We start from the raw sequence: 24,817 nt of genomic DNA, 5'->3' as shown, positions 1-24,817 counted from the left end.
TTCCACTAGACCTTAAACTTCAGCGTATGCTCACTGTAACAGCAAGCTAAGTGACACGCCCATGGGTGCCGCGACACTTCCAAGGCTGACCTTCAAAGACCCAAAACTGGGAGGTGGCCCACTTCGTGGAAGTCGCCACCCCTTTCTCAAAATAGATGAATAATCCTCCCACCAGGTGCCAATGGTAAAGAATCTGCCTGCCAAGAGACTTGGGTTCAGTCCCTGGGTCAGGAAGATCCCCTGGAGGAGGAAACGGCAGCCCCCTCCAGTATTCTTGCCTGGGAAATCTCATGGACAGAGGAGCCTGGCGGGCCACAGTCCACGGGGTCGCGAAGAGTCAGACACGGCGGGGCAGCTGAGCACACAGTCTTCCCACTCATTAGCCTGTGAAAGTACCCAGCCCCTGAAAGCTAGCCACACCACATTGCGAGGCTGCACTTGCCCCTGTGACATTCCACATTTTCTCTGTGGAGTGTGTTTCATTCTAAATAAATCAACCTTTTACCTATCACTTTGTCTCTCACTGAATTCTTTCCACAATGAGACATCAAGAACCTGAGTTCCATTAGGTCCCCAAACCAGCTGCGTGATCTCAATTGGAAGACTGTGCATTTTGGCCAGGTTTGAGCCCCGGCCATGTGGGTTCAGGTCCCAATCTGAGGTGAATGCTTTCAGTGGGGTTTGTGACCTTCTCCCATGACCCACAGGAAGAGGCACGGGTGGGGTGAAAGGCTGGGAGGACAGTATAATACCTCGGGCTTCTCATTCCCGGAAGCCCCCAGCACCACCCTGATCCAGGGCACTTGGGCAAGACTTCTGGGACAGTGTTTGCTTTCTGCCTTCTGCAGGTTGGTGGGAACAGGAGTGGCTCGGGGAACAAAGACACATGACCTAGCCTGACTGGAGCAGGGCAAGAAGGAAGGAAGCTGATCACTGAGAAGCCAACAGAACCCAGGAAGTCCTACGGACACAGGGTCTGCCCCCTCGGAGAAGGCACAGGGGTCCGGAGGTTATTTCAGGCTTTGCTGGCACCAGGCTCTGTTTGGACCTCAAGCCAGGGGCTGTAGGAAGGTGGCAAGCTCTGTGGTCTGGCTCGAGTAGAGCTGTTGATGGAAGGGCCGATAAGGACCCTTGAGCTGGATTTCAGCCCTGAGAGGTTGGGCAACATCCTGTTTGGGCATCCTGTCTATGGTTTTCTCTCCTGCAGTCCTGCCCTGACCCTGGTGGGAGAATTTCAGACTGGCAAGCAGGAGCCAAGTACCCACTCAACCAGAAACCAAAATAACCCCTGTTTGAATTTTCCAAAGAATAGGACATACACATGCAAAAGGAAGAGGAAGGAGAAGAGTGGATGAGCGGAAGCTCTTACACTCTATTTCCTGTTCTACACAAAAAGTCATTCTAAATGGACCGGAGCATGCACGTGCGCTCCGTCTTGCCCAGCTCTTGGCGACCCCATGGACTGTAGCCCGCCAGGCTCCTCCATGCAGGGGGTTTTTCAGGCGAGAACACTGGAGTGCGTTGCCACTTCCTCTCTAGGGCGTCTTCCCACCCAGGGATCAAACCCAAGTCTCCTGTGTCTCCTGCATTGGCAGGCAGGTTCTTTACCACTGAGCCACCTGGGAAATAAACCACAGACCTAAACATAAAACCTAAAGCTATAGGGAATTCCTTGGAGATCTAGTAGGCTAGGACGTTCGGTGCTTTCACTGTTGGGCCTGATTGGGGAACTAAGATCCCACAAGCTGCACAGTGCAACCCGAACAAACAAACAAAAATTTAAAAAAATCCAAAAGAAAACAAAAACAAAAATTCCCTTAAACCATAAAAGCTCTGGGAGAAAATAAACGGGGCAATCTTTGTGACCTTGGCTTAGGCAAAAACCATTTTAGCACTGTGTCTCCAAAAGCATGTTTTGTAAGAGAAACTATGAATAACTGGGACTTCATTTAAGTGAAATGTTTGGAAAATGAAAAGACATGAGGAAGTATGTGCAAATCATATATGTGATAAAGGACTTGTATCCATAATATGTAAAAAGCTCTCAAAACTCAATAATAAGTCTCAACGGCCACTCCCGTTTAAGACTCTAAACAAGGTAAAAATAGACGAGATTTTCTAAACTCTTATATAAGGTACCTACTGAAACCTCACAGCAAATATCAAACTTAATTGTGAAATAGTGAAAGATTTCCCTCTGAGATTAGAACAAGGAAAAATGGCCACTATCACCACTTGCCTTCAACATGGCAATAGGGGACCTAGCCAAGGTAATAAAGAAAGAATGTAGAAGATTTAAAGATTGAAAAGTGAAAGTGTTAGTTGCGTGTGAGTCTTTGCAAACCCAGGGACTGTAGCCCGCCAGGCTCCTCTGTCCATGGGATTCTCCAGATAAGAATACCGGAGTGGGTAGCCATTCTGTTCTCCAGGGGATCTTGACCCAGGGATCAAACTTGGGTCTCCTGCATTAGCAGGCAGATTCTTTATCATCTGAGCCACCAGGAAGTCCATAAAGACTGAAATGCAGTAACTAAAACCTTCACTGTTATGAATGACGCTATTATGCACATTGCATATATAATAAAATCCACTGCTAGGGGCTTCCCTGGTGGTCCCGCTGCCAAGACTCTGCATGCCCAGTGCAGGGTCCAGGTTCACTCCCGGGTCAGGAAACTAGATCCCACATGTCACCCTGGCACCGTGACTAGAGAAGCCTGTGCGCTGCAACAAAGACCCAGCACAGCCCAAAAAAAGTAAAATAAAAATGCTTAAAAAAAAAAAATCTACTGCTAACCTAATATAACTGAGTGACTTTAACAAAATCCCTGGATACAAGGTCAATTTTTTTAATAACTAATTTTTATTGGAGTGAAGGTCAATACTTTAAATTCTATTTCTATATATCAGCCACAAGGTATTGAAAAATAACTTTTTAAAAAACTAAATAATAAGATCCTGTACAACATGGGGAATAGAGGCAAGATTTTATAATAACTAGAAATGTAGTATAACCTTAAAATTATAAATCACTACATATTCATAAAAAAAAAATTATAAATCACTACATAGTATACCTCTAACAAATAATATTGTACAGAAACTATACTTCAATAAAAAACAAACACAGGGAACTTCCTGGTGATCCAGTGACTAGAACTCAGCACTTTCACAGCTGCAGCTTGGGTTCAATCCCTGGTTGGAGAACTAAGATTCCACAAACTGTGGAGCATGGCCAAAACCAAAACCACAACAAAACCCCCTCCACAAAAAAAACAGCTCAATAAAAGAATTAAAAACTCAATTAAGGGACTTCTCTGGTGATTCAGTGGTTGGGGCTCCAAGCTTCCAATGCAGAAGATGTGGGTTCAATTCCTGGCCAGGGAACTTGGATCCTACGTGCCCTGCAGCAGTCAGAAAAAAAAAAAAAAAACAGTTGCAGCTCTGGGAAACTACTGGATAAAGTGACTAAGAGTAAAAAGGAGAAGAGGGCGACAGCAGATAAGACGGCTGGGTGACATCACTGATGCAATGAACATGAGCTTGGGCAAACTCCAGGAGGTGGTGAGGGACAGGGAAGCCTGGCACGCTGCAGTCATGGGCTTGCAAAGAGTCAGACACGACTGGGCAACTGAACAACAACAGGTGGTCCGGTGGCGAAGACTCCATGCTCCCAGTGCAGAGAGCCCAGGTTCGATCCCTGGTCAGGAACTAGACCCCACGTCCTGCAACTAAGAGTTCACGTGCTACAGCTCAAGATCTCGAGTGCTGCCACTAAAATGTTACATGCCACAAGAAAGGTAGAAGATCCTGCGTGCTGCGACTAAGACCTAGTACAGCCAAATAAACAAATGTTTCTAAAAACAATTTTCAACGGTTTTAAACAGATAATTCAGCAAAGAGGATATCTGGATGGCAAATAAAAATAGGAGAAGATACTCAAGATCATTAGTGGTTAGAGAAATGCAAGTTAAAACCACCATGAGATACCACCACATGCACCATTTGGAAGAGGTAAAATAAAAAAGACTGATAATGCCTAGTATTAGGATATGGAGGTACTGGAACCCTCAGTTGCTTCTGGCGTTGAAGTAAGATAGTACCATCGCTTTGGAAAACCATCTGGCAGTATCTTAAAAAGTTAAACATTTGTGTCCCATATGATCCAGAAATGAAAGCAAACTCTGCACAAAACTTGCATACGAGTCTCCAGAGCAGCCTTCTCTGTAATAGCCCAAAGGTGGCAATGACTGAAATGTCTATGAGCTTTGGTAGGCACCTTATATCCGAGTTTAGAAGTTTCCGTCTATTTTTCACCTTGCTTAGAGTTTTAAGTATGGGTGGATATTGAGACATCACTGAGTTTTGAGAGCTTTTTATATATTCTGGATACACAACTTTTATCAGATATACAGTCTGATAATGAATAAAAAGAATGTGATAGATCCATACAGCGGAATACTACTCAGCGATGAAAAAGAACAAAGAACTGATAAACACACCAACATGGATGGATCCCCAACAATATTACCCCAAGTGAAAGAAGCCAGATACAAAATACTACGTTTCGTATGATGCCATTTTTGAGAAATTTCTAGAAGAGGCAAAGCTAGAAAGACTGAACACAGACCAGTGGTCACCTAAACCAGGGGGTGGTGGAGACAGACTATGAAGGGGAATGAGAGAGGGGCCTTTCCTGGTGGTCCAGTGGCTAAGACTTTGCTCTCCCAATGCACAGGGCCCAGGTCCAATCCCTGGTATGGGAACTAAGATTTCACGTGCTGCAACTAAGACCAGGTGTGTGGCCAAATAGATAAAATTTAAGAAAACAAAACAAACCCAAAAGGGAAGGAGAGAATGTTAGAGCTGTCGAAAGTGTTCCCAAACACCCGATTGTGGTGGTGGTTGCATAACACCCTGAATTTACTAAAAATCACCTGACTGCAGATACCAGGTGAATTCAACAAAACATACATTACACTGCAAGAAAGCTAGAAAAAACTTGCCCCAACCATCTTCAGATGGGATTGTCATTATTCAGTCAGTTAGATCAACAAGTAGCTGCTCTTCACACTGGGAGGACAGTGGGGAAGAAAACAAACCGAAAAAAAAAAACCCTGCCTGTGTGAAACTGATGTTCTCACGAGGAGACAGGAAGCAAGATTAGAAACAAAAATCTACAGAGTTGTCAGATGCTGATGTGTTATGAAAAATTATGCAATTTTAAGTCGGGGGTCAGGGAAGGCTCTCTGAGGAGGTGATGTTTGAGGCAACACCTGAAGGAGGTGAAGAGAAAGTCATGCAGAAATCTAGGGTAGAAAGGTACTAGGCAGTGGGAATGGCAGGTGCAAAGGCCCTGTGGTGGGAGCATGCCAGGATCAGTGAAGAAACCGGGGTGGGGGGTGCAGAAGGAATAGCCAGGGGGAGAGTGGAGGAGGTGAGGGCAGGGAGGGGACGGGGCAGAGTGTGCAGAGCCTGGAGGTCCTGGGGAAGACTTTGGCTTTTGCTCTGAGTGAAGTGGGAGCCAAGGAGGGTTCTTGAGCAGGGGAGGGTGTCCTCTGGCCACTGTCGGGGGAGCAGCCTAGAGAGAGGTGAGAGTTTGAGTTGGAAGATCCGGGCAGAGGTGATTGCACTGGTCCAAGTGGGAGATGACTGAGGCTGGGAAGGAGGTGAAAGGTGGTTGAATTATGCATAATTGGGAGTTGGTGGTCAGCAACCCCTGGACCACTGGGTTTGCTGATGCAGGAGAGAGAGAGAGAAGGGGGAGATGAGGGAAGGAGGAAGAAGGGGGGTGTGGAGCAAGAAGAAGAAGATGAAAATAGCCCAGAGAGATATGGATGACTTCCAAAATTTTGACCTGAGCCTCTGGGCCACTAAGAAGATAACTGAGGCTCAGAGAGGTATGGGATGGGGCAGGTTGCCCAAGGGTCCAGGGAGGACCTCATCCCCAGGTGAGGCTGATTTGAGAGCCCTGGGGGTGTGAGTATCACTGGGCAGAGCCAGGCACCTCCCCCCTGCTTCCTCTCATGTCCCCATCCTAGCACCCCTTCGGGTTCTGCTCTCTTCATTTCAGTCTTCTTTCCAGAATTTCTCCTCCCTGGGGAATCCAGTCCGTATACTTCTGATTCCTTTGTCCTGAACTCATATGGTGTGAGCACCGCCCCCCACCGCCCGCCACCCCCCAAAAGCCTTATGTGGAAGAGTGTAGAGGCAGTGGCGGGGGAGGGGGCACATTCCTCCCGGGGAGTGGGGGATGGTCAGGGCTGTGTCCAGCAGCCCAGAGGCATCTCCTGGGCGTCCAGCAATAAAGGAGGCATCTTCCCAGGCTGGGCCAGACCGACTGCCGCCCGGCACATGCTTTCTTTGGGGACTGGCCCACAGCCCCGGCTCCAATTGCTCAGATCTTCCCCCTAGGCCTCCCACGTATTTCCTCCTAAGAGCCATGACTATGGGATTTGGTTCCCCCAACCTCTCCGTCTCTACGCAGCTCTGCCACTTCCCTAGGCCACCTCCCTGGTGGCCGCAGTGGGCCTGGCTCCCCAGCCTGCCCCAAATAGCTGTGGCAGGGCCATTATGTGGCCAGAGCCACAAGGCAGGGGTCACACCCTCCCCCATCTTCTGACCTCTGTGTTCCCTCCTCCTCCCCACCACTTGGGGATCTCTGGTCCCCTCCTCCCTCTCCGTGTCATAGGCTTTGGAGAGGTTGCTTTAATTCATTGCCCCTTTGCTGACCACTAACCCGCCAAACCGAGCTCTTATAACGGGGGAGACAGACTGGCTGACGCTTAGAAGCTAATACTTGTAAAGAGGCCTTTCTGGCCATTATCAGATCAGCCCATCCATCCCCAAACAACTTTAAGAAAGAGCAAGATGGGTTCCTGTTCCCGTTTACACACAGAGAGGAGATGTTGGTTGCCCAGGGTCACAGTGCCAGAAAGCGGCGGAGCTGGGACAATCTCTTGACCACAGATGAGGTCTTGACCTTCCAGGAGCTCTCAATCCAGGCGAGAGAGACAAGAAATAGCAACTGAACAAGAATATCCTTCAGTGACAAGGGTCATGAAGATCTCAGAGAGGACAGCTGGTTGGGGAATGGAAGCTTGGGTTGGAGATTCCCCCAAGACCACCCTTGGGGGAACTTCCCTGGTGGTCAACTGGTTAAGAATCCACCTTTCCAGCTTGCCTGGTGGCTCAGTGGTAAAGAATCTGCCTGCCAGTTCAGGAGACACTGTTAATTGATTCCTGATCCAGGAGGATCTCATATGCTGCTGAACAACTAAGCCCGTGTGCCACCACGATGGAGCTAATGCTCCAGAGCCCAGGAGCCTCAACTACTGAGCCCAAGCGTCTTAGAGCCCCTGTTCCGCAGCGAAAGACTTCTCACTGCAGTGAGAAGTCTGTGTGCAGAACTAGAGAGCGGCCCCGATTCGCCACAACTAGAGAAAGCCTGCGCAGCAATGAAGGCCTAGCGCAGCCAAAAAATAAATGTTTCTTTTCAAAAAGAACCCGCCTTGCAATGCTTGGGATGTGAGTTTGATCCCTGCTCAGGGAACTAAGATCCCACATGTCATGGAGCAACTAAGCCCCTGGGCCTTGACTCGAGAATTCACACGCTTCAACAAAAGATCCCACATGACGCAATGCAGATACTGTGTGCGGTAACGAAAACCCAATGCAGCCGGATAAATAAATAAATATTAAACAAAACCAAAAAACAGACCTCTCTTGGAGTAAGTGATTCAGGAGGACTCACAGAGCTCAGAAAAGTTGTTACACTCGCAGTTGCAGCTTATCGCAGGAAAAGAAAGATCAAGATTAACATCAGCAAGAAACAGTGGTGCATGGGTCAGCGTCTCGAGAGACTAGACACAAGTTTCCAGTTGTCCCCTCTGGGTCATGCTGACAGCTCTCAGTGCTGCCAGTAAGGATGTGTGACAACGTGCATGGGTTACTGCCAACCAGGGAAACTCACCCCCGCCTCGGTGTCCGATTCATTGGAAAAGACCCTGGTGCTGGGAAAGACTGAGGGCAGGAGGAGAAGAGGGTGACAGAGGATGAGATGGTTGGATGGCATCACTGACTCCATGGACATGAGTCTGAGCAAGCGCCGCGAGTTGGTGATAAACAGGGAAGCCTGGCACGCTGCGGTCCATGGGTTCGCAAAGCACTGGACACAACTGAGCAGCTGGAAAACAAGCAGCAGGTTCGGCCAGAAGTTACGAGGGGAACCAGGAATCGTAGTGCTTGCCATGTTGAAAAAAATCACCACTGGCCTCTCCCAGTTGCAGAGCCTGAGAAAGGATTCGAGTGCAGGTGCTTCATTAGAAGGGGATCCTGGACAGCATGAGTGGAGAAAAAGGGAAGTGAGACAGGGAGGGGTGGACAGGAAATGCTGAAAGTCTGAATAAGCACATTTTTGCTGTGAACACCTGGGACTCAGTCCCTGTGGGGCACCTCTGACAGAGTATTTAGAACACACGCCTTAGTTATCCCAAATGAGGGGTGAGGGGGCTGGCGCACCGATCCACCCACAGTGATGGAGGGTTATTCCCAGGCATGTTGACGTCCTATCAATCCAGACCTGTGGTCCATGGAGAAACCTGTGGAGAAAGCTCCCAGGCAGAGCATCCTGGGTGTTTCTCAGGGCTGGGACTAGAGTAAGGTGAGTGAGGTGCACGGGTCGATTTTTCCCCCTTCCTCTCCTCTGGTGGCTTCCTGGTGGCTCAGTGATAAAGAATCCGCCTGCCAATGCAGGGGACTCTGGTTTGATCCCTGGGTTGGAAAGATCCCCTGGAGAAGGAAATGGCAACCCACTCCAGTATTCTTGCCTGGGAAATCCCACGGACAGAGGAGCCTGGTGCGCTACAGTCCATGGGGTTGCAAAAGATTTAGACATGACTTAACAACTAACCAAAAACAAGCTTCAATATGTCTCGGCATATCACTTGGACAGATCCCATCTTCACTTAAAATTTTACCTTTTTATTCATCATAAATGTTTTGTATTCATTTCAATTGTTCAGAACATTGCATTGAAGTAATATTCATCGTGGGACTTCCCTGGTGGTCCAGTGGTTAAGACTCCATGGAGAGGGCCTGGGTTTGATCCCTGGTTAATGTATGCTGCATGGTGCAGCCAAAAGAAAAAATGATTATAATAAAAATAAAGTTATCAAAAATATTCATCTTGACAATAGAGTTCTTTGTCATCCCCTTACATTTTGCTATCTGTGGCGAAAGCCTCACTTCTCACCCTAGTTCCAGCCCTGGGGTTCATGGTCCAAGGCCATCAGCACACAGAGGAGATGACTCAAATGCCAGTAGCTGTATCAGAGTCAGGGCAACCTCAGTTCTGCTGCAGTAACACGTGAGCCCCACATCTCAGGGATTTAAGACATCACAGATCTTACTTCTCACTTGGCCACCATCTGGCACATTGCAGACTACCCATTGCTGAAGGAAAAGGAAACACAGCAGGGCCACCCCCAGCTCTTAAAGCTTCCACCATGAAATGACACGTGCCATAACTGCTCACTGTCATTGGGCAAAGCAAGTCATATGGCCACATAAGTGGGCGGGGCTGCTCCTTCTTCCCTTCCGCCTGGAAGTAGAGAAGCTGGAATGGTAGGGACAGACCCCAGTGGCCACTGCAGCAGCCCCCAGGTGAGACTGAGGAGGAGCTGGGTGTTTGAATCTAGGTTGGAAGGTCCACATGGGAACAGAAACACATGCGGCTTCAGGATATAATTGGTATTGACTCCATAGGGGGTCCATCATCTGTCCAACAGCCTCATGGGCTGGCGGGTCCAGCCTCAGTCCCATCTTAACCTCCCACCCTGAGTTTTTAATTAATGTGATAAAATACACATAACGCAATTTACCATTTTAACCATCTTCCGTGACCAGTTCAGTCGCATTGCCTACATTCACAGTGTCGTACAACCATCATCACTATCCATCTCCAGAAACCTTTGCATCATCCCACACTGATTTGGTCCCCATTAATAACTCCCTATTCTTCACTCCCGGAGCCCCTGGCATCCACCTTTCTTCTTTCTGCAAGATTTTGACTCTTCTATGTTGCTATGTGCTTCTAGTTGCTTCAGGGAGTGTGGAATCCTCTCGGACCAGAGAGCGAACCCATGGAATCGTATAGTATTTGTCTTTTTGTGCTAGGCTTATTTCACTCAGCATAATGTCCTCAAGTTTTATCCAAATTGTACTATGTGTTTAAATATCTTTCCTTTTTAAAAAATTTTTAAGTGTTAAAAACACATAAAATTTACCATCATAACCATTTTGTGTACAGTTCAGCAGTGTTAAGTATCATTCAGTGAATGTTAAGTAACATTCACTGTGGTACAATCAGCCACTAGAACTTTTACATCTTGCAAAAGTGACACTCTGTACCCACTAAACAACTCCCCTCCTCCTCCCCTCAGCCCTTAGCAAGCAGTGACATTCTTCTACAAATCTGACCACTTTATGTGAGTAGAATCATGGGATTTTTGTCCTTTTGTGACCAGCTTATTTCACTTAGTGTTATGTTTTCACCCATGTGTTATAATTTCCTTCCTCTTAAAAGCTGGATATTATTCCACTGCGTGGATGTAGCATGTTTTGTTTCTTCATTCGTCCACTTATAGAAACTGGGTTGCTTCCACTTTGGGACTATTATGAATAATGCTGTTATGAAAATGAATGTACAGTTATCTTTTTGAGACCTTGCTTTCAGTTTGGGGAAGTTATACACCCAGAAGTGGTATGCTAATTCTGTTTAATTTTTTAAGGAACTGCCATACTGTTTTCCACAGCATCTGCGCTATTTTACGTTCCCACTAATAGTACATGAGGGTTCTAATTTCCCCACATCCTTGCCAACACTTGTTATTTTCTGTTTTGATAGTAGTCATCCTAATGGGTGGGAAGTGGTATCTCACTGTGGTTTTGATTCACATTTCCTTGATGATTAGTGATCCTGAGCATCTTTTAATGGCCATTTACCCCACCAGAGCTTTTCTTTTTTTTTTTTTTGATTGCACTGGGTCTTCATTGCTGCACTTGGGCTTTCTCTAGTGGAGAGCGGAAGCTGCTCTCTTAACTTCAGTGCACCGGTTTCTCATGGTGGTGGCATCTCTTGTTTTGAAGCACAGGCTCTAGGCGCGGAGGCTTACGCAGCTGTAGCACGTGGGCTCAGTAGTTGTAGCATACGGACTTAATTGCTCTGAGGCGTGATCCTCCTGGACCAGGGACGGAATCGGTGTGCATTGGCAGGTGGATTCTTATCCACTGTGCCACCAGAGAAGTCTCCCACCAGGGATTTTAACGAGTCAGTTTCAAAGAAAGCTCAGGGCATGGGTGCCAGTCTCCTTGTCAATGCCAGAGCTTCCCGGTCTCATGGGCATCAGGCAGCCTGGGGGGTGCCCAGGACTGGCTCCTTGAGCCAGACAGAAATTAGAGGCAAGAGGCAGACATTGCAGTGGCATATCCACAAAGCAAGTCCTGCTGAACTTTGTCACTTGACACCCTGGAAGTCCCAGGGACACCCTTGGCCCCACACACGGGGATGCCAACAGGAAATTATCTCAGAAAAGTCATTTCTCCGACCACTCAGAAAAGTACGCTGTCTGCCTAGAGGGGGCCCTCTGCCCCTCTCTCACCCTGTCTCAGAGTAGCATCACCTACAAGACACTTTTGGCCGAGGCAACATCACTCCTGCGCACGGGATCCAGGTCTGCTGCCCCACCCTCACCTCCTGCAGCATGGAGTTGATTCAGTTCAGTTCAGTTCAGTCGCTCAGTCGTGTCCGACTCTTTGTGACCCCATGAATCGCAGCACACCAACTCCCAGAGTTCACTCAGACTCGCATCCATCGAGTCAGTGATGCCATCCAGCCATCTCATCCTCTGTCATCTCCTTCTCCGCCTGCCCCCAATCCCTCCCAACATCAGAGTCTTTTCCAATGAGTCAACTCTTTGCATGAGGTGGCCAAAGTACCGGAGTTTCAGCTTTCGCATCATTCCTTCCAAAGAACACCCAGGACTGATCTCCTTCAGAATGGACTGGTTGGATCTCCTTGCAGTCCAAGGGACTCTCAAGAGTCTTCTCCAACACCACAGTTCAAAAGCATCAATTCTTCGGTGCTCAGCTTTCTTCACAGTCCAACTCTCACATCATACATGACCACAGGAAAAACCATAGCCTTGACTAGACGGACCTTAGTCAGCAAAGTAATGTCTCTGCTTTTGAATATACTATCTAGGTTGATCATAACTTTTCTTCCAAGGAAGCGTCTTTTAATTTCATGGCTGCAGTCACCATCTGCAGTGATTTTGGAGCCCCCCAAAAATAAAGTCTGACACTGTTTCCACTGTTTCCCCATCTATTTGCCAGCTCCCAAACACCATTCATTCCTCTCTCCATTGCCCACAGATTCTTCCTTCAAGCAAGTTTTCCTTTTTTTAAATCCTTTTTAAAAGATATTTTTCAAATTAATTTTTTTTGTTGTTTATTTGGCAGCATTGGGTCTTAGTTGTGGCATGTGGGATCTAGTTTCCTGAACAGGGATCGAACCCAGGCCCCCTGCATTGGGAGCTCAGAGTCTTAGCCATTGGACCACCACCTTTTTTAAATTCTTGAATGAATTTATCTTGAAAGGAAACTTTTGCTGTATAGCAGAAACTAACACAACATTGTAAGTCAACTATGCTCCAATAAAAAATAATTTTAAAGAAAAAGAACCTTTATGCCACTGCCACTAGAGGAAAATAAGGCCATTTTCATAGTGGAGGACAGCAGAGAAAAGAACAACATTGGCAGGGACACTGGAGAGGCCACATTAAATCAGCTAATGCCACTGCCTTCTTAAGACTCAGAGCTGGGAATAGGGTGAGGAGAGTGAGGCACCCAGGAGCAAAATTTAAAAGGTCGCTGGCTCTCAGGGCTTGGCCTCACTCCCAGGGGCCTGAGAGCCTTGACCTCATCCTACAGTCCAGCCGCGAATCAAAGACTATTTCTCTTCTTTAAAAAAAAAAAAAAAAGATAATAAAGGAAAAGGGAAAGAGATTACTGAAGTGTTGAAAGATGTCAAAAACAGCTCATGCATCTCAAAATCAAAGAACCAAACAATTCAATCAAGAAATGGGTAGAAGATCTAAACAGACATTTCTCCAAAGAAGACATACAGACGGCCCACAGACATGAAAAGATGCTCAGCATCACTAATTAGAGAAATGCAAATCAGGATAGCAGTGAGGTCCCACCTCATAACAGTCGGAATGGTCATCGTCATCCAAAGCGTACAAACAATAAATTCTGGAGAGGGGGTGGAGGACATGCAGCCTTCCTACACTGTTGGTGGGAATGTCGAGTGGCGCAATCACTATAGAGAATAGAACCGACTTCCGGCACCGGGCAGTGATACCATGGCTGCCTTCCTCCGAGCTGTGGCGCCGTCTCCAGGGCCAGCCGCCTGCGGCAGGCGGCTCCACCGGCTGTGCTGCTGCGGTGGGCAGGATCCCAGGAGGTGGGTGGGAAGCGGGCCGCCCCGCTCCAGGGAGAAGCCACCGGGCCCAGAGACGGAGAAGTTTCAGATGGTGTACCGCTTCGACGCCATCAAGGCCTTCGGGTACCTGTCTCGGCTGAAGGTGGCACAGACGGCCCTGACGGTGGCCGCCCTGCCGCCGGGCCTCTACTGCTACTCCCAGGGCCTCATGCCCTTCAGCTCCTTGTGCCTGGCGGGCGGCGTCGCCGGCTTCGCCCTGGCCATGTTGTGCTGGATGAGCCGTTTCTTCCGGAGGCTGGTGGGCATCCTGTACGTGAACGAGGCGGGCACCGTGCTGCGGGTGGCCCACCTGACCTTCTGGGGCCGGCGACAGGACACCTACTGCCCTGTGGCTGCCGTGATCCCCATGACGGAGAGCCCGGATTGGCCCCAGGAGCTGTTCGTGCGGATCCAGCAGTACAGCGGGAAACAGACCTTCTACCTCACCCTGCACTACGGGCGCGTCCTGGACCAAGAGCGGTTCACGCAGGTGTTCAGGATGCTGCACACGCTCAAGTGAATGGCCTGGAGCCCAGGTGGCTGCTGGGAGGCTCCCGCAGGGCGGCAGAGGGTGTGGGCGGGGCTGAAGGACGGGGTTGCGCTGCTGCGAAACTTCTGCCGCGGCCCCTGAGGTGAGAAAACTAACAAGATAGACATTGGTAGCCGCGTTTAGGAAAGAGGCCCTGAGTGCCAATTCTTTACTGCACTTGCGTGTGGCATCGAGATAATGGCCAGAATTTTCTGGTAGGTTCTCGGAGGAAGCAATGACAGGTTTGCTCAAACCATCCTCTGCTGTGAAATCGGACAGGTGTGGGGGACTTGGGTTTTGTTAGTTTTCAAAGCCCCCGCCTGGGCCAGGTTATGAAGTCTCTCAGAACCTTAGTTTTCACGTCTGTAAAGTGGAAAAGAATCCTCCTGGTCTCCTGGGATGGTTGGATGTCATTGCTGATGCAGAGCTGGTGGCTCGTTGAAGAACTCTCAGGCAACGGGGAGGGATTTCGGCCTGCTGGGCCTCCTGGTGCACCCAGCGCCTGGAGGGGTTGATCATTTAGAATAGCCACAAGGGAAAAACCTTGTTAACTGTGCGAGATGCTGGATGTTAACTTACTGTAATTTTACTATATATATATATAAATCATATTGTATATGTTAAATAATACAATGCTATATGCCAGTTAGATCTCAAAATTAGAAAAAAATGGGGAGTATACTTACAAATACATAAAAACAAAAGGCAAAAAAAAAAAAAAAAAGAATAGAACGGAGGTTCCTCGCAAAGCTAACAATAGAGTTACCATACAGCTATCCCATTCCTGGGCATATACCTGGAGAAAACCATAGTTCAAAAGGAAACATGCACCCCAGTGTTTATTACAGCATTATCTACAATAGCCAAGACATGAAACAACTCAAATATCCATTGACAGCTGAATGAGCACAGAAGATGTGGTGTTTAAATATAGACAGTGGACTATTACTCGCCCATAAAAAAGAAATAGTGGCATTTGCAGCAACGTGGATGGACCTAGAGATGATCACAGTAAGCGAAATAAGCCAGACAGAGGAAAACAAATATCACATGATATCCCTTAATAAAAAATTATACAAATGAGCTTTTTTACAAAACAAAAACAGACCCACAGACATAGGAAAACAAAATTACGGTTACCTGAGGAGAAAGGGGGACGCAGAGGGATAAGTTAGGAGTTTGGGATTAACATATACACACTACTGTATCTAAAAGTGGTAAACAGCAAGCCCCGACTGTATAGCGCAGAGAACTATACTCACCATTTTATGAGAACCTACGATGGGAAAAAATCTGAAAAAGAATACATGCATAAGTATGTATGTATAACTGACTCACTTTGCTGTATACCCGAAACTGACACAACACTGTAAATCAAACACGCTTCAATTTTTTAAGAAAGAAAGGGGGGAAAGTGTCAAGATTCAACCACAGTAAATTCAGGCGTGCGCCTTCGTCCTGGCACCCATTACCGAGCACCGCCCTGGCGCATGCGCTCTGTGAGATACAGGGACCGCGTGCTGGAGGGACGCGGACAGTGCTTAACGGACACAACCCATGGAGGATCCCGGTGCCCCCAGGCCCTCAGAGAGACAGGAGACAGGAGAGCACCCACATGGGGCTAACTCTATTCTCACTGGCTGGCCTCCTCCACATCTTGCTAGGTGTTAAAACATATTTTAAATGTCACCTCTGACTTTCTAGCGGCTGCACACAATCTCGCCCCACGCTTTCTCTCTGGCCCTCTCTCCTGCTTCTCTCCCCGCTGTTCACTCGGCTTCAGCCACACAGGCCTGCTTGCTCTTCCACACCAGCCGCAGGGCCTTTGCACAGGCTCTTCCCTCTGCCTGGAAGGTTCTTCCCCAGATCTCCCCGTAGTTCCGCCCTCCTCACCACCTTCAAGTCTTTTCTCAAATAACTTCTCTGAAGGGCCTTCCCTGACTGCCCTGTTCAGTTCAGCAACCTCCCCACCACCCAACTCCCTCCCTTTCATTGTTGTTGTTCACTCACTAAGTTGTGTCCGACTCTCTGCGACCCCATGGACTGCAGCACCCCAGGCTTCCCTGTCCCTCACCATCTCCCCAAGTTGCTCAAACTCATACTCACGGAGTCAGTGATGCCATCCAACCATCTCATCCTCTGTCACCCTCTTCTCCTCCCGCCTTCAATCTTTCCCAGCATCAGGGTCTTTTCCAATGAGTCGGCTCTTCACGTCAGTTGGCCAAAGTACTGGAGTTTCAGCTTCAGCATCAGTCCTTCCAATGAATATTCAGGGTTGATTTCCTTTAGGATTGACTGGTTTGATCTCCTTGCAGTCCAAGGGATTCTTAAGAGTCTTCTCCAGTACCCACAGTTCGAAAGCATCAACTCTTTGGTGCTCAGCCTTCCTTATGGTCCAACTCTCACATCCGTACATGACTATTGGAAAAACTGTAGCTTTGACTATATGGACCTTTGTCAGGAAAGTAATGTCTCTGCTTTTTAATATGCTGTCTAGGTTGGTCATAGCCTTTCTTCCAAGGAGCAAGCATCTTTTAATTTCATGGCTGCGGTCACTATCCACAGGGATTTTGGAGCTCAAGAAAATAAAATCTGTCGCTGTTTCCATTCCCCCCGCCCACATCTATTTGCCATGAAGCGATGGGACCTCTGTCATTAACTTGCTTAATATTCCCATTCTTAACATTCTCTGCAATGTGCTTATTTATCATATTCACAGGCTTCACCTGCCATGAAATATCAGCCTCATGAGACAGACAGTCTGGCTTGTTCCTATCTCCACCACCACCTGTCTCCCCAGTGTTAGAACAGTGACTGACATGCTGTGTTTTCTTTTTAATTAATTAATTAATCATGTCCCACCACTCGGCTTATGGGATCTTAGTTCCCTGACCAGGGATTGAACCCAGGCCCTCGGCACTGAAAGCATGGAGTCTTAACACTGGACCGCTGGGGAATTCCTGGCATGCTATGTTTGTTGAGTGAATGTATGACTGTCAAATCCATAAAAGGAAGAAAACAATGCCTAACTCATCTCAGGGCAGTGGAAAGATGAAATGAGGGGAGACCTATGAGCCCCAAAGGAGAGTGAAAGGAGAGATGCCCATAGTTGGGTTGGGGGACACTGCTGTGACCCACTCAGAATTTTTAAAAATTGGAGTGAGATTCACATGATATAAAGTTAATTATTTGCAAATGATGCTGAAGCTGAAGCTCCAACACTTTGGCCGCATGATGCAAAGAGCCGGCTCCGGTGGAAGAGACCCTGATGCTGGGGAAAATTGAGGACAGGAGAAGAAGGGGGCAAGAGAGGATGAGATGGTTGGATGGCATCACAGATTCAGTGGACATGAGTTTGAGCAAGTGAAGATAGTGAAGACAGTGAAGGACAGGGAAGCCTGGCGTGCTGCAGTCCATGGGGTCGCAGAGTCCGACAGGACTTAGAGACTGAACATCAACAGCAATTTGCAAATGAATAACCCAGTGTCGTTTAGTACATTCAAGAATGTTGTTCGATCACCACCTCCAGGCATGCTGTCGACATCTCAGAAATACATTCTTCTTTATGGCTGAGTAATATTCCAGCACGCTGATGGACATTTTGTTTATCCGTTCATCTGTCCATGGACACTTGGGTGGTTTCCACCTCTTGGCAGTTTCTAATCACACTGTTATGAGTGTGGGTGTCCAAGTGTGTGCTGGAGTTTCTGCTTTCAATTGTTTTTGTGTATTGACCTAAACGAAGAATTGTTTGTTCATAACACAACTCTATATTTAAATTTTTGAGGAACTGCCAGACTATTTTCCACAGCTGTTGAAAGCAGGGCCATGGCTGATAGAGTGGGCTTCCCTGGTGGTTCAGTGGTAAAAAACTCTGCCAATCCTGGAAACGTGGGCTCGACCCCTGGGTTGGAAGATCCCCTGGAGAAGGGAACGGCAACCCACTCCAGTACTCTTGCCTGGGAAATCCCATGGACAGAGGAGCCTGGCGGGCTACAGTCCGTGGGGTCCCAAAGAGTCAGAGATGACTTAGTGGCTAAACAACAGTCTGATAGAATCCTGGAGATGGGTTTGTTTCTCCCAAAGCCCCTGGCCCAGAATACAGCACTTCTTTTCTAGCATTGGTCATGATCATCAGCAGCATCCATGGCCTGACTACCCAGGACCCTGGAAACCTGTGATGTGGGCACCCACATAGGGAAACTGAGGCTGGGGGAGAGATGGACGAGGGCCCTCAGCGTAAACCCCTTTCCTTTCCCTCCCCCGCCCCACACTCTGGGACCCCCTTGCAGAGCCTCTGGAAGGCTGGTGTCCACCCTCACTGGGCATTGTCAGCCCCCAGCTTGGGGCTCCCAGAGTCCTCGCAGAATGGGGAAGAAGCCGAGGGCTGAGAGCAAGAGGCAGAAACACTAGCAGGAGCTGAGCGGTGTTCCCAGCTCTGGACCGCAGAGCTTCCGCTTGGCAGCTGACAGTTCCCCTTCCCCGACTACTGCCCCCCCCACCAGCTGCGCCCCTTTCCCAGTTGGGTCTCCCCACCTCTGGCCACCTCTGGCCGTCTCTCTTTTCTTTGCTTCCTCTAACTGCTTCTCGTGAAATCCTTTAAATATTTTTCAATTTCATAAAACTGTTGATGGGGCCTAGTTCACAGAAGTGATGAAATGTCATTCTCATGATCACAGGTCTATCTGTGACCGGCTTTACTTTACTTCATTCATTAATTAAAAAAAATTTTTTTGCAAGGTATACCCACAAACCCCCCAGAAGAAGTAGGAGATGGCCCTGCTCCCTCCCTCCACCATTCTGAATTCTGTTTCTTATTCTCTCACTCCTCCTTTATTATTTTTGTTTTCTTACACGTCTGAAAACTTGTTTCATTTTCTGTCTGAGCTTTATGACGCGAGTGGTTTCTGTATAGGCTTTGGGGACTTCTATTTTGCTCAAGATTCAGTTCACCTCAGTTCAGTTGCTCAGTCGTGTCCAACTCTTTGCAATCCCATGGACTGCAGCACACCAGGCCTCCCTGTCCATCACCGACTCCCGGACTTCACCCAAACCCATGTCCATCGAGTCTGTGATGCCATCCAACCATCTCATCCTCTGTCATCCCCTTCTCCTCCTGCCCTCAATCTTTCCCTGCATCAGGGTCTTCTCAAATGAGTCAGCTCTTCACATCAGATGGCCAAAGTATTGGAGTTTCAGCTTTAACATCAGTTCTTCCAATAAATATTCAGGACTGGTTTCCTTTAGGATTGACTGGTTAGATCTCCTTGCAGTCCAAGGGGCCCTCAAGAGTCTTCTCCAACACCACAGTTCAAAAGCATCAATTCTTTGGTGCTCAGCTTTCTTTATAGTCCAACTCTCACACCCATACATGTCCACTGGAAAAACCATAGCCCTAACTAGATGGACCTTTGTTGGCAAAGTAATGTCTCTGCTTTTTAATATGCTTTCTACACTGGTGACAGCTTTTCTTCCAAGCTGAAGATCCGACTAGGATCAAATCATCCAGTCATAGGCTTTAAATATATTACAGTTTTGTCAGTCATACCTCAATAAAGCTGGGGGCCGGGCAGGGCTTAAAGATTCTACTATGAAATCTGTCCAGCTGCAAGTTAAGATCTACACTGCACTCAGAGCCCTGGAGGAGGGCATGGCAACCCACTCCAGTAGTCTTGCCTGGAGAATCCCCATGGACAGAGGAGTGTGGTGGGCTACAGTCCACGGGATAGCAAAGACTCAGACACGACTGAGCAACTAAGCACAGCACACACAGCCTGGCACACTGCACTCAATTTTTAAAAAGGAAAGAATGTGTTGCCAGGACCCAGCCACCTGGCAGCGAACCCTCTGGGGTTCTTTGTCACAGCTGTGTAATATTCCACTGTTTTTCTGGTTGCTGCTGAGTAAGCATTAATGTTCCATTACAGTCTTTTCTTTCTTTTATTTATTTTTGGTCACTCCACGAGGCATATGGGATTTTAGTTCCCTGATTGGGGATCGAAACGGTGCCTCCTGCTGTGGAATCTCTTAAAAGCCATTGTGATAATGGGCTGCCTTTAATGAACCACTGGCGTCGTTCCTTTTAAGCAACTCGCCCCTCTGTTCCCCCTTCTTCCCCAAATCTTAGGGGTTGCTGGCTGCCGGGGGTAGGGGATGACATTGGAGACACTTTGGGGTCTAGCTACCCTGAAGAGCGCTCCTGGATCCATAGCCAACCCCTGCTCTGTTGTGCCTGCAGCTGCTTATAAATCAGCTATTTATAGCCCCACCTCCCCCAGCCCACGTCACCAGCCCCTGCCATGCTGGGGCCACCAGTGAGCTCAGGGCTGATGGGGAAGGGGAAGAGGTTGCTAAGCTCTGGGGTTTGTCTGGGGTTTGAATGTGCCCCTGCAGTTTCCTGTAGGCCTTCATTTCCTAGAAGCTGAGAACACTGAAGCAACAGCTCAACCCACTTTTTGGTTTGGGGTGAGAGAGGAGGTGGAACAGGGCGCTGGGAACCCCATACCCGCTCCTGAGCCCCTGACGCGCCTCTCTGAGGCATCACAGCCTCTCGCTTCACCCCTCTTTGGCTTGGAGCTCCTCCACCACATCTCTCTCTGTCCCCCACTCAAATGGGATATAACAGAGTGCCCCTGAGACCCCTCCCCCATACCCCAGTCCCAGGAGACTGACAGGCCTGGGCAGTCCTGGGGGTCCAGGCTAAAAAGGCACACGTGCCATGGCCCCCCCGCCCAACTCTGCCCCAGGGCCGTGGCCCCAAATAGCTCAGCTTCTATATTTAGGGGTTTGCTCAGCAGTCCCAGGGAACTATAAACACAGCCCAGCTCAGCTGCTAGCTCCCAACACCACGGGCTAGGCCGGGTGGGGGACAGGGGTTAGGAGGATGCCAGCTGGGGCTGGCTAGGGTCTGTGCCAGGACTCCCTGGCCAGGTGGATTCTAGAGGGCTGGCCTCAAGGGAACCCAGGTGTCCAGCGTGCAGGAGGAGACAATGGACCCATCATTGGGCCTTTCTTTCCCCTCGGGTTGAGGGTCAGGGCTGGCCCTCAGCCTTGGCCTCCCACCCCCTTCCCTTGCTCCCTGGGGTTTCCTGGCGCAGGGACAGCTGTCTAGCCTCACAATAGCTGTGCCGCCCTCCTGGAGCCGGCAGCTGGGCTCATCTGTGTGGGGGCTGGCCCGCCCCTTCCTCTGCCATTGTCTCCCTAACAGGGGGCTTCCTGTTATGCCCCTCTCCGCCCAAAGACCCCATCTGACCCCCTGCCGCAGCCCAGGCTTGCAAGTGTGGCTGGGCATGGGCTGGTGACGCCAGAAGCCAGGGGGCAGGATATTGGGTTCCCCCCTCCCTCCCCACCCCAGACAGTACCAAAGAGAAGGGAATCATCCTAACAGATCCTGACGTACTCACTAACTGTATCACCTCGGCCGCTGCTGCCGCTGTTTAGCCACTAAGTCGTGTCTGACTCTTTGCAACCCCATGGACTGTAGCTGGCCAGGCTCCGTTGTCCATGTGATTCTCCGGGCAAGAATACTGGAGTGGGTTTCCATACCCTCCCCCAGGGGATTTTCCCAACCCAGGAATGGAACCCTTATCTCCTGCATTGATAGACAGGTTCTTTACCACTGAGCCACCTGGGAAGCCCCTACTGTCAGCTACATCCCTACAATTCACTCACTCTGTTATGATTCCCATCATCCTTGCTGCGAGATTCTGACCATTTCATAGATGGGGAAACTGAGGCCCAGAATGGCCACATCACCCACCCGAGACCACACAGTCAAAAAGCAGAAGAGACTGGGTTTGCCCCGGACCTCCGATAGAAGATTGGGGTGCCCTGTGGCCGTGCCCATCATTTTCCTCCTCTGTCTGTGGGATTTCCCAGGCAAGAATACTAGAGTAGGTTGTCATTTCCAACTCCAGGGGATCTTCCTGACCCAGGGATAGAACCCGCATCTCCTGCATAGGCAGGCAGGTTCTTTACCACTGAGCCCCACCTGGAAAGCCCAGTGACATGTTACATGGCAGCTACAATACTAAAAATATAATATATACAGCTATCATTCTGATTGGTTGACTAGTCCTGGATCAGTTACTTCCGAGCTGAGGAATCGCAGGCCAGCGGCCCAATCACACCCCACTCCACCTCACCCACACGCTGGTTTTCCAGCTGATCAACAGGGACCCATGTTCTCTCCTTGCCCCACACAGTTGTGGACCAGAGGTCATGAGATTGTCCAGGGGCACTGGGGCTGGGACTTCAGGGCAGAGGGTGGGGAACAAACACCGTGATGCCTCAACAGGGGCCAGATCAGGAAGACTGCAGGGGACTTCCTTCAGTGGGGCCCTACTGGGTGCAGGCTCTGCTCTGTATCTTGTTTAGTTGCTAAGTCGACCCCATGGACTGTAACCCATCAGGCTCCTCTATCCATAGGATTTCCCAGGCAAGAATATTGGAGTGGGCTGCCATTTCTTTCTCGAGGGGATCTTCCCTACCCAGGGATCAAACCTGCATCTCCTGCATCGGCAGGTGGATTCTTTACCCCTGAGCCCCTAGGGAAGCTCTGCTTCTGCAGAAAGGCAAATGAACCAAAGCTCTGCCCTCCAGGCTGATAGTCTAGTGGGGGGTGGGGGTGGGGGTCTGACAGTAGACAAATTAATTAACTAGGTAGATTTTATGATGGGGGGATGGTGAACAGTGACAGACTCAGAAAGCAGGGAGTATCCAGAGAATTAGATTTATGACATGAAGGCCTGGGTGGAGGTTAGGTCAGGGAACGTTTGGGCAAGGAGGGAGAGGAGACAGAGGTTATCTGGTTCTCTGGGTAAGAATGCTCCAGGCAGAGACAACTGCCTGTGTAAAGGCCCTGCGGTCACACCACACCCAGTGTTTTCCAAAAGAAAAACTGTAGCCAAGTGAGAGTGGGAAAGTGGGAGGAGGTGAGGGCAGGGAGGTGGCCCAGCAGAGCAGGCAGGATCTTATGGGCTGAAAGAGGACACGTGGTTTTACTCTGAGGGAAGAGGGAGCCATGGAGTGCTCTTGAGCAGAGGAGAGATGAGACCTGACTCAGGCACCCTTGGGCCTCTTGGAGGGGAAAGGAGTGTGGGTTGGCAGGGGTGGGGGGCGTTGCAGAAGCTGGAAGGTAGACCCAGGAGATAACATGGCTGGGCCAGGGTGGGGTCCCATAAGAAGGAGAAGTAGAGAGATTCTGGGTCCATCTCAAGGCAGAGCTGTAGGACTTGCTGATTATGCCAGATTATGGAGGGGCTGGAGGGGGAGGAGCCAGGGTGGGGGTGGGGGAGTGTAATGTCCCCCTTCGTGCCTTCCCCAAGCCTTGTCTCTCATATCACTGGATCCTTCCTCAGCCTGCTCCGTGAAGCCAGTAGACAGGCATTATAGTCCCATTCTCCAGAAAGGAAAATTGAGTCCCAAGCTGGTTACATCTGCTCCAAGGGCCCAAGACACATCCCTGGGTGGGGGCGGGGGGCAGTGGCTCCCTAGGCTGGAAACCTCACCCCCACCCACCCCCAGCTTTTGTAAGCACCAGCTGTCAGACCTGTGGGGGAGGGGAGGATGTCCAGCCCTGGCGTTTCCAGTTTTAAGGGAAAAAAGCCAAAAATCCACTTTGGGCCTGGTCTGGCTCCCTCCCTTCCCAGTCCCCTCCCATATCCACTCCCCTCCCGCTGAGGAAACTGAGGCCCAGAGAGGCCCCAGTTTCCCTGATGGGGCCCCCTTCCCATGCCCTGTACAGATGAAAAGGACAGCAAGGGCAGGAATGGGTTAATTTTACAACTGGGGGTGCTCCACCACCCCTGGGATAATGTGCGTCTGTCTTTGGCCGAGGGTGACCTTTTTTTTCCACGACCACAATCCTCCCCTTTTTAGACTATTATGTACTTAATGTTTTATTTAATTGTCTATGCTGTTACATTCTTGAATCCATTCCTTTAAAAGAATCTTTATTTTGATGTCCTAATTAAAAAACCCTTCTCATTGCCTCAGATAGTCTGTAAGCTTAACAAATACATAATAACACAAGGAACATAAAGCTATGGATTCTAGCTGGAAAAACTTCAGGGCTACCAGGGTGTTAAAGACACATTAGCACCCAACTGAGACTTGCTGCTGGAGCTTGGGCTCCTTGCAGACACTTGGGGACCCTGCTGCCTGCCTGTGGATCTCCGTTTAGCTACTTGTGAACTGTGCCTCAGCTTTCCCCTTCTGCAAAATGGGAATCATAGCAACATCTGCCTCAAAGGTATTTTGAGGAGTCAGTGAATTAAAATAGATAGATAACTCTAGTTGAATCTACTAAAGGGCTTCCATGATGGCTCAGATAGTAAAGAACCTTCCTGCAATGCAGGAGACCTGGGTTCAATCCCTGGGTCAGGAAGATCCCCTGGAGAAGGGAATGGGCACTCCAGTATTCTTGCCTGGAGAATTCCAGGGACAGAGGAGCCTGAGCGACTAACACTTTCTTTCACTTTCTCTAGGTGAATCTGGCCTTGCTCAGATTAAGTGCTTTACAAATAATAGTGCGGTTTTTTGTTTGTTTTAAATGATGAGATGGTTTCAGAGACACGTCAGTCACATGACTAATTAGAAAAGGAGACAACTCTCCTATGATGTGATTTCTCTGTTGATTAACGCAGTGTCCATGAATCCCTGAAATATGTTTCCCACCAGGTGAAACGCTGGCCCAGAAAAGGCCAGCTCCTGGACCTCGGACCTCCAAGGCCCTGGGGCCCCGCAGT

General features: G+C 49.1%; 1 protein-coding gene across 1 annotated transcript; it reads left to right on the top strand.

The window, feature by feature from the left end:
- The first annotated feature begins 13,421 nt into the window (after nt 1–13,421).
- Nucleotides 13,422–14,060, top strand: LOC128051702 (transmembrane protein 186-like). The gene has a single exon (XM_052644341.1). It carries the CDS (start codon nt 13,422–13,424, stop codon nt 14,058–14,060), a length of 639 nt encoding a protein of 212 aa, XP_052500301.1.
- Nucleotides 14,061–24,817: the final 10,757 nt, after the last annotated feature.

Source organism: Budorcas taxicolor, chromosome 7 (genome assembly GCF_023091745.1).
Source record: "Budorcas taxicolor isolate Tak-1 chromosome 7, Takin1.1, whole genome shotgun sequence".
Lineage (NCBI taxonomy): Eukaryota > Metazoa > Chordata > Mammalia > Artiodactyla > Bovidae > Budorcas > Budorcas taxicolor.
Note: the sequence above shows the minus strand (reverse complement) of the source record. Positions and strands in the feature narration are given on the sequence as shown.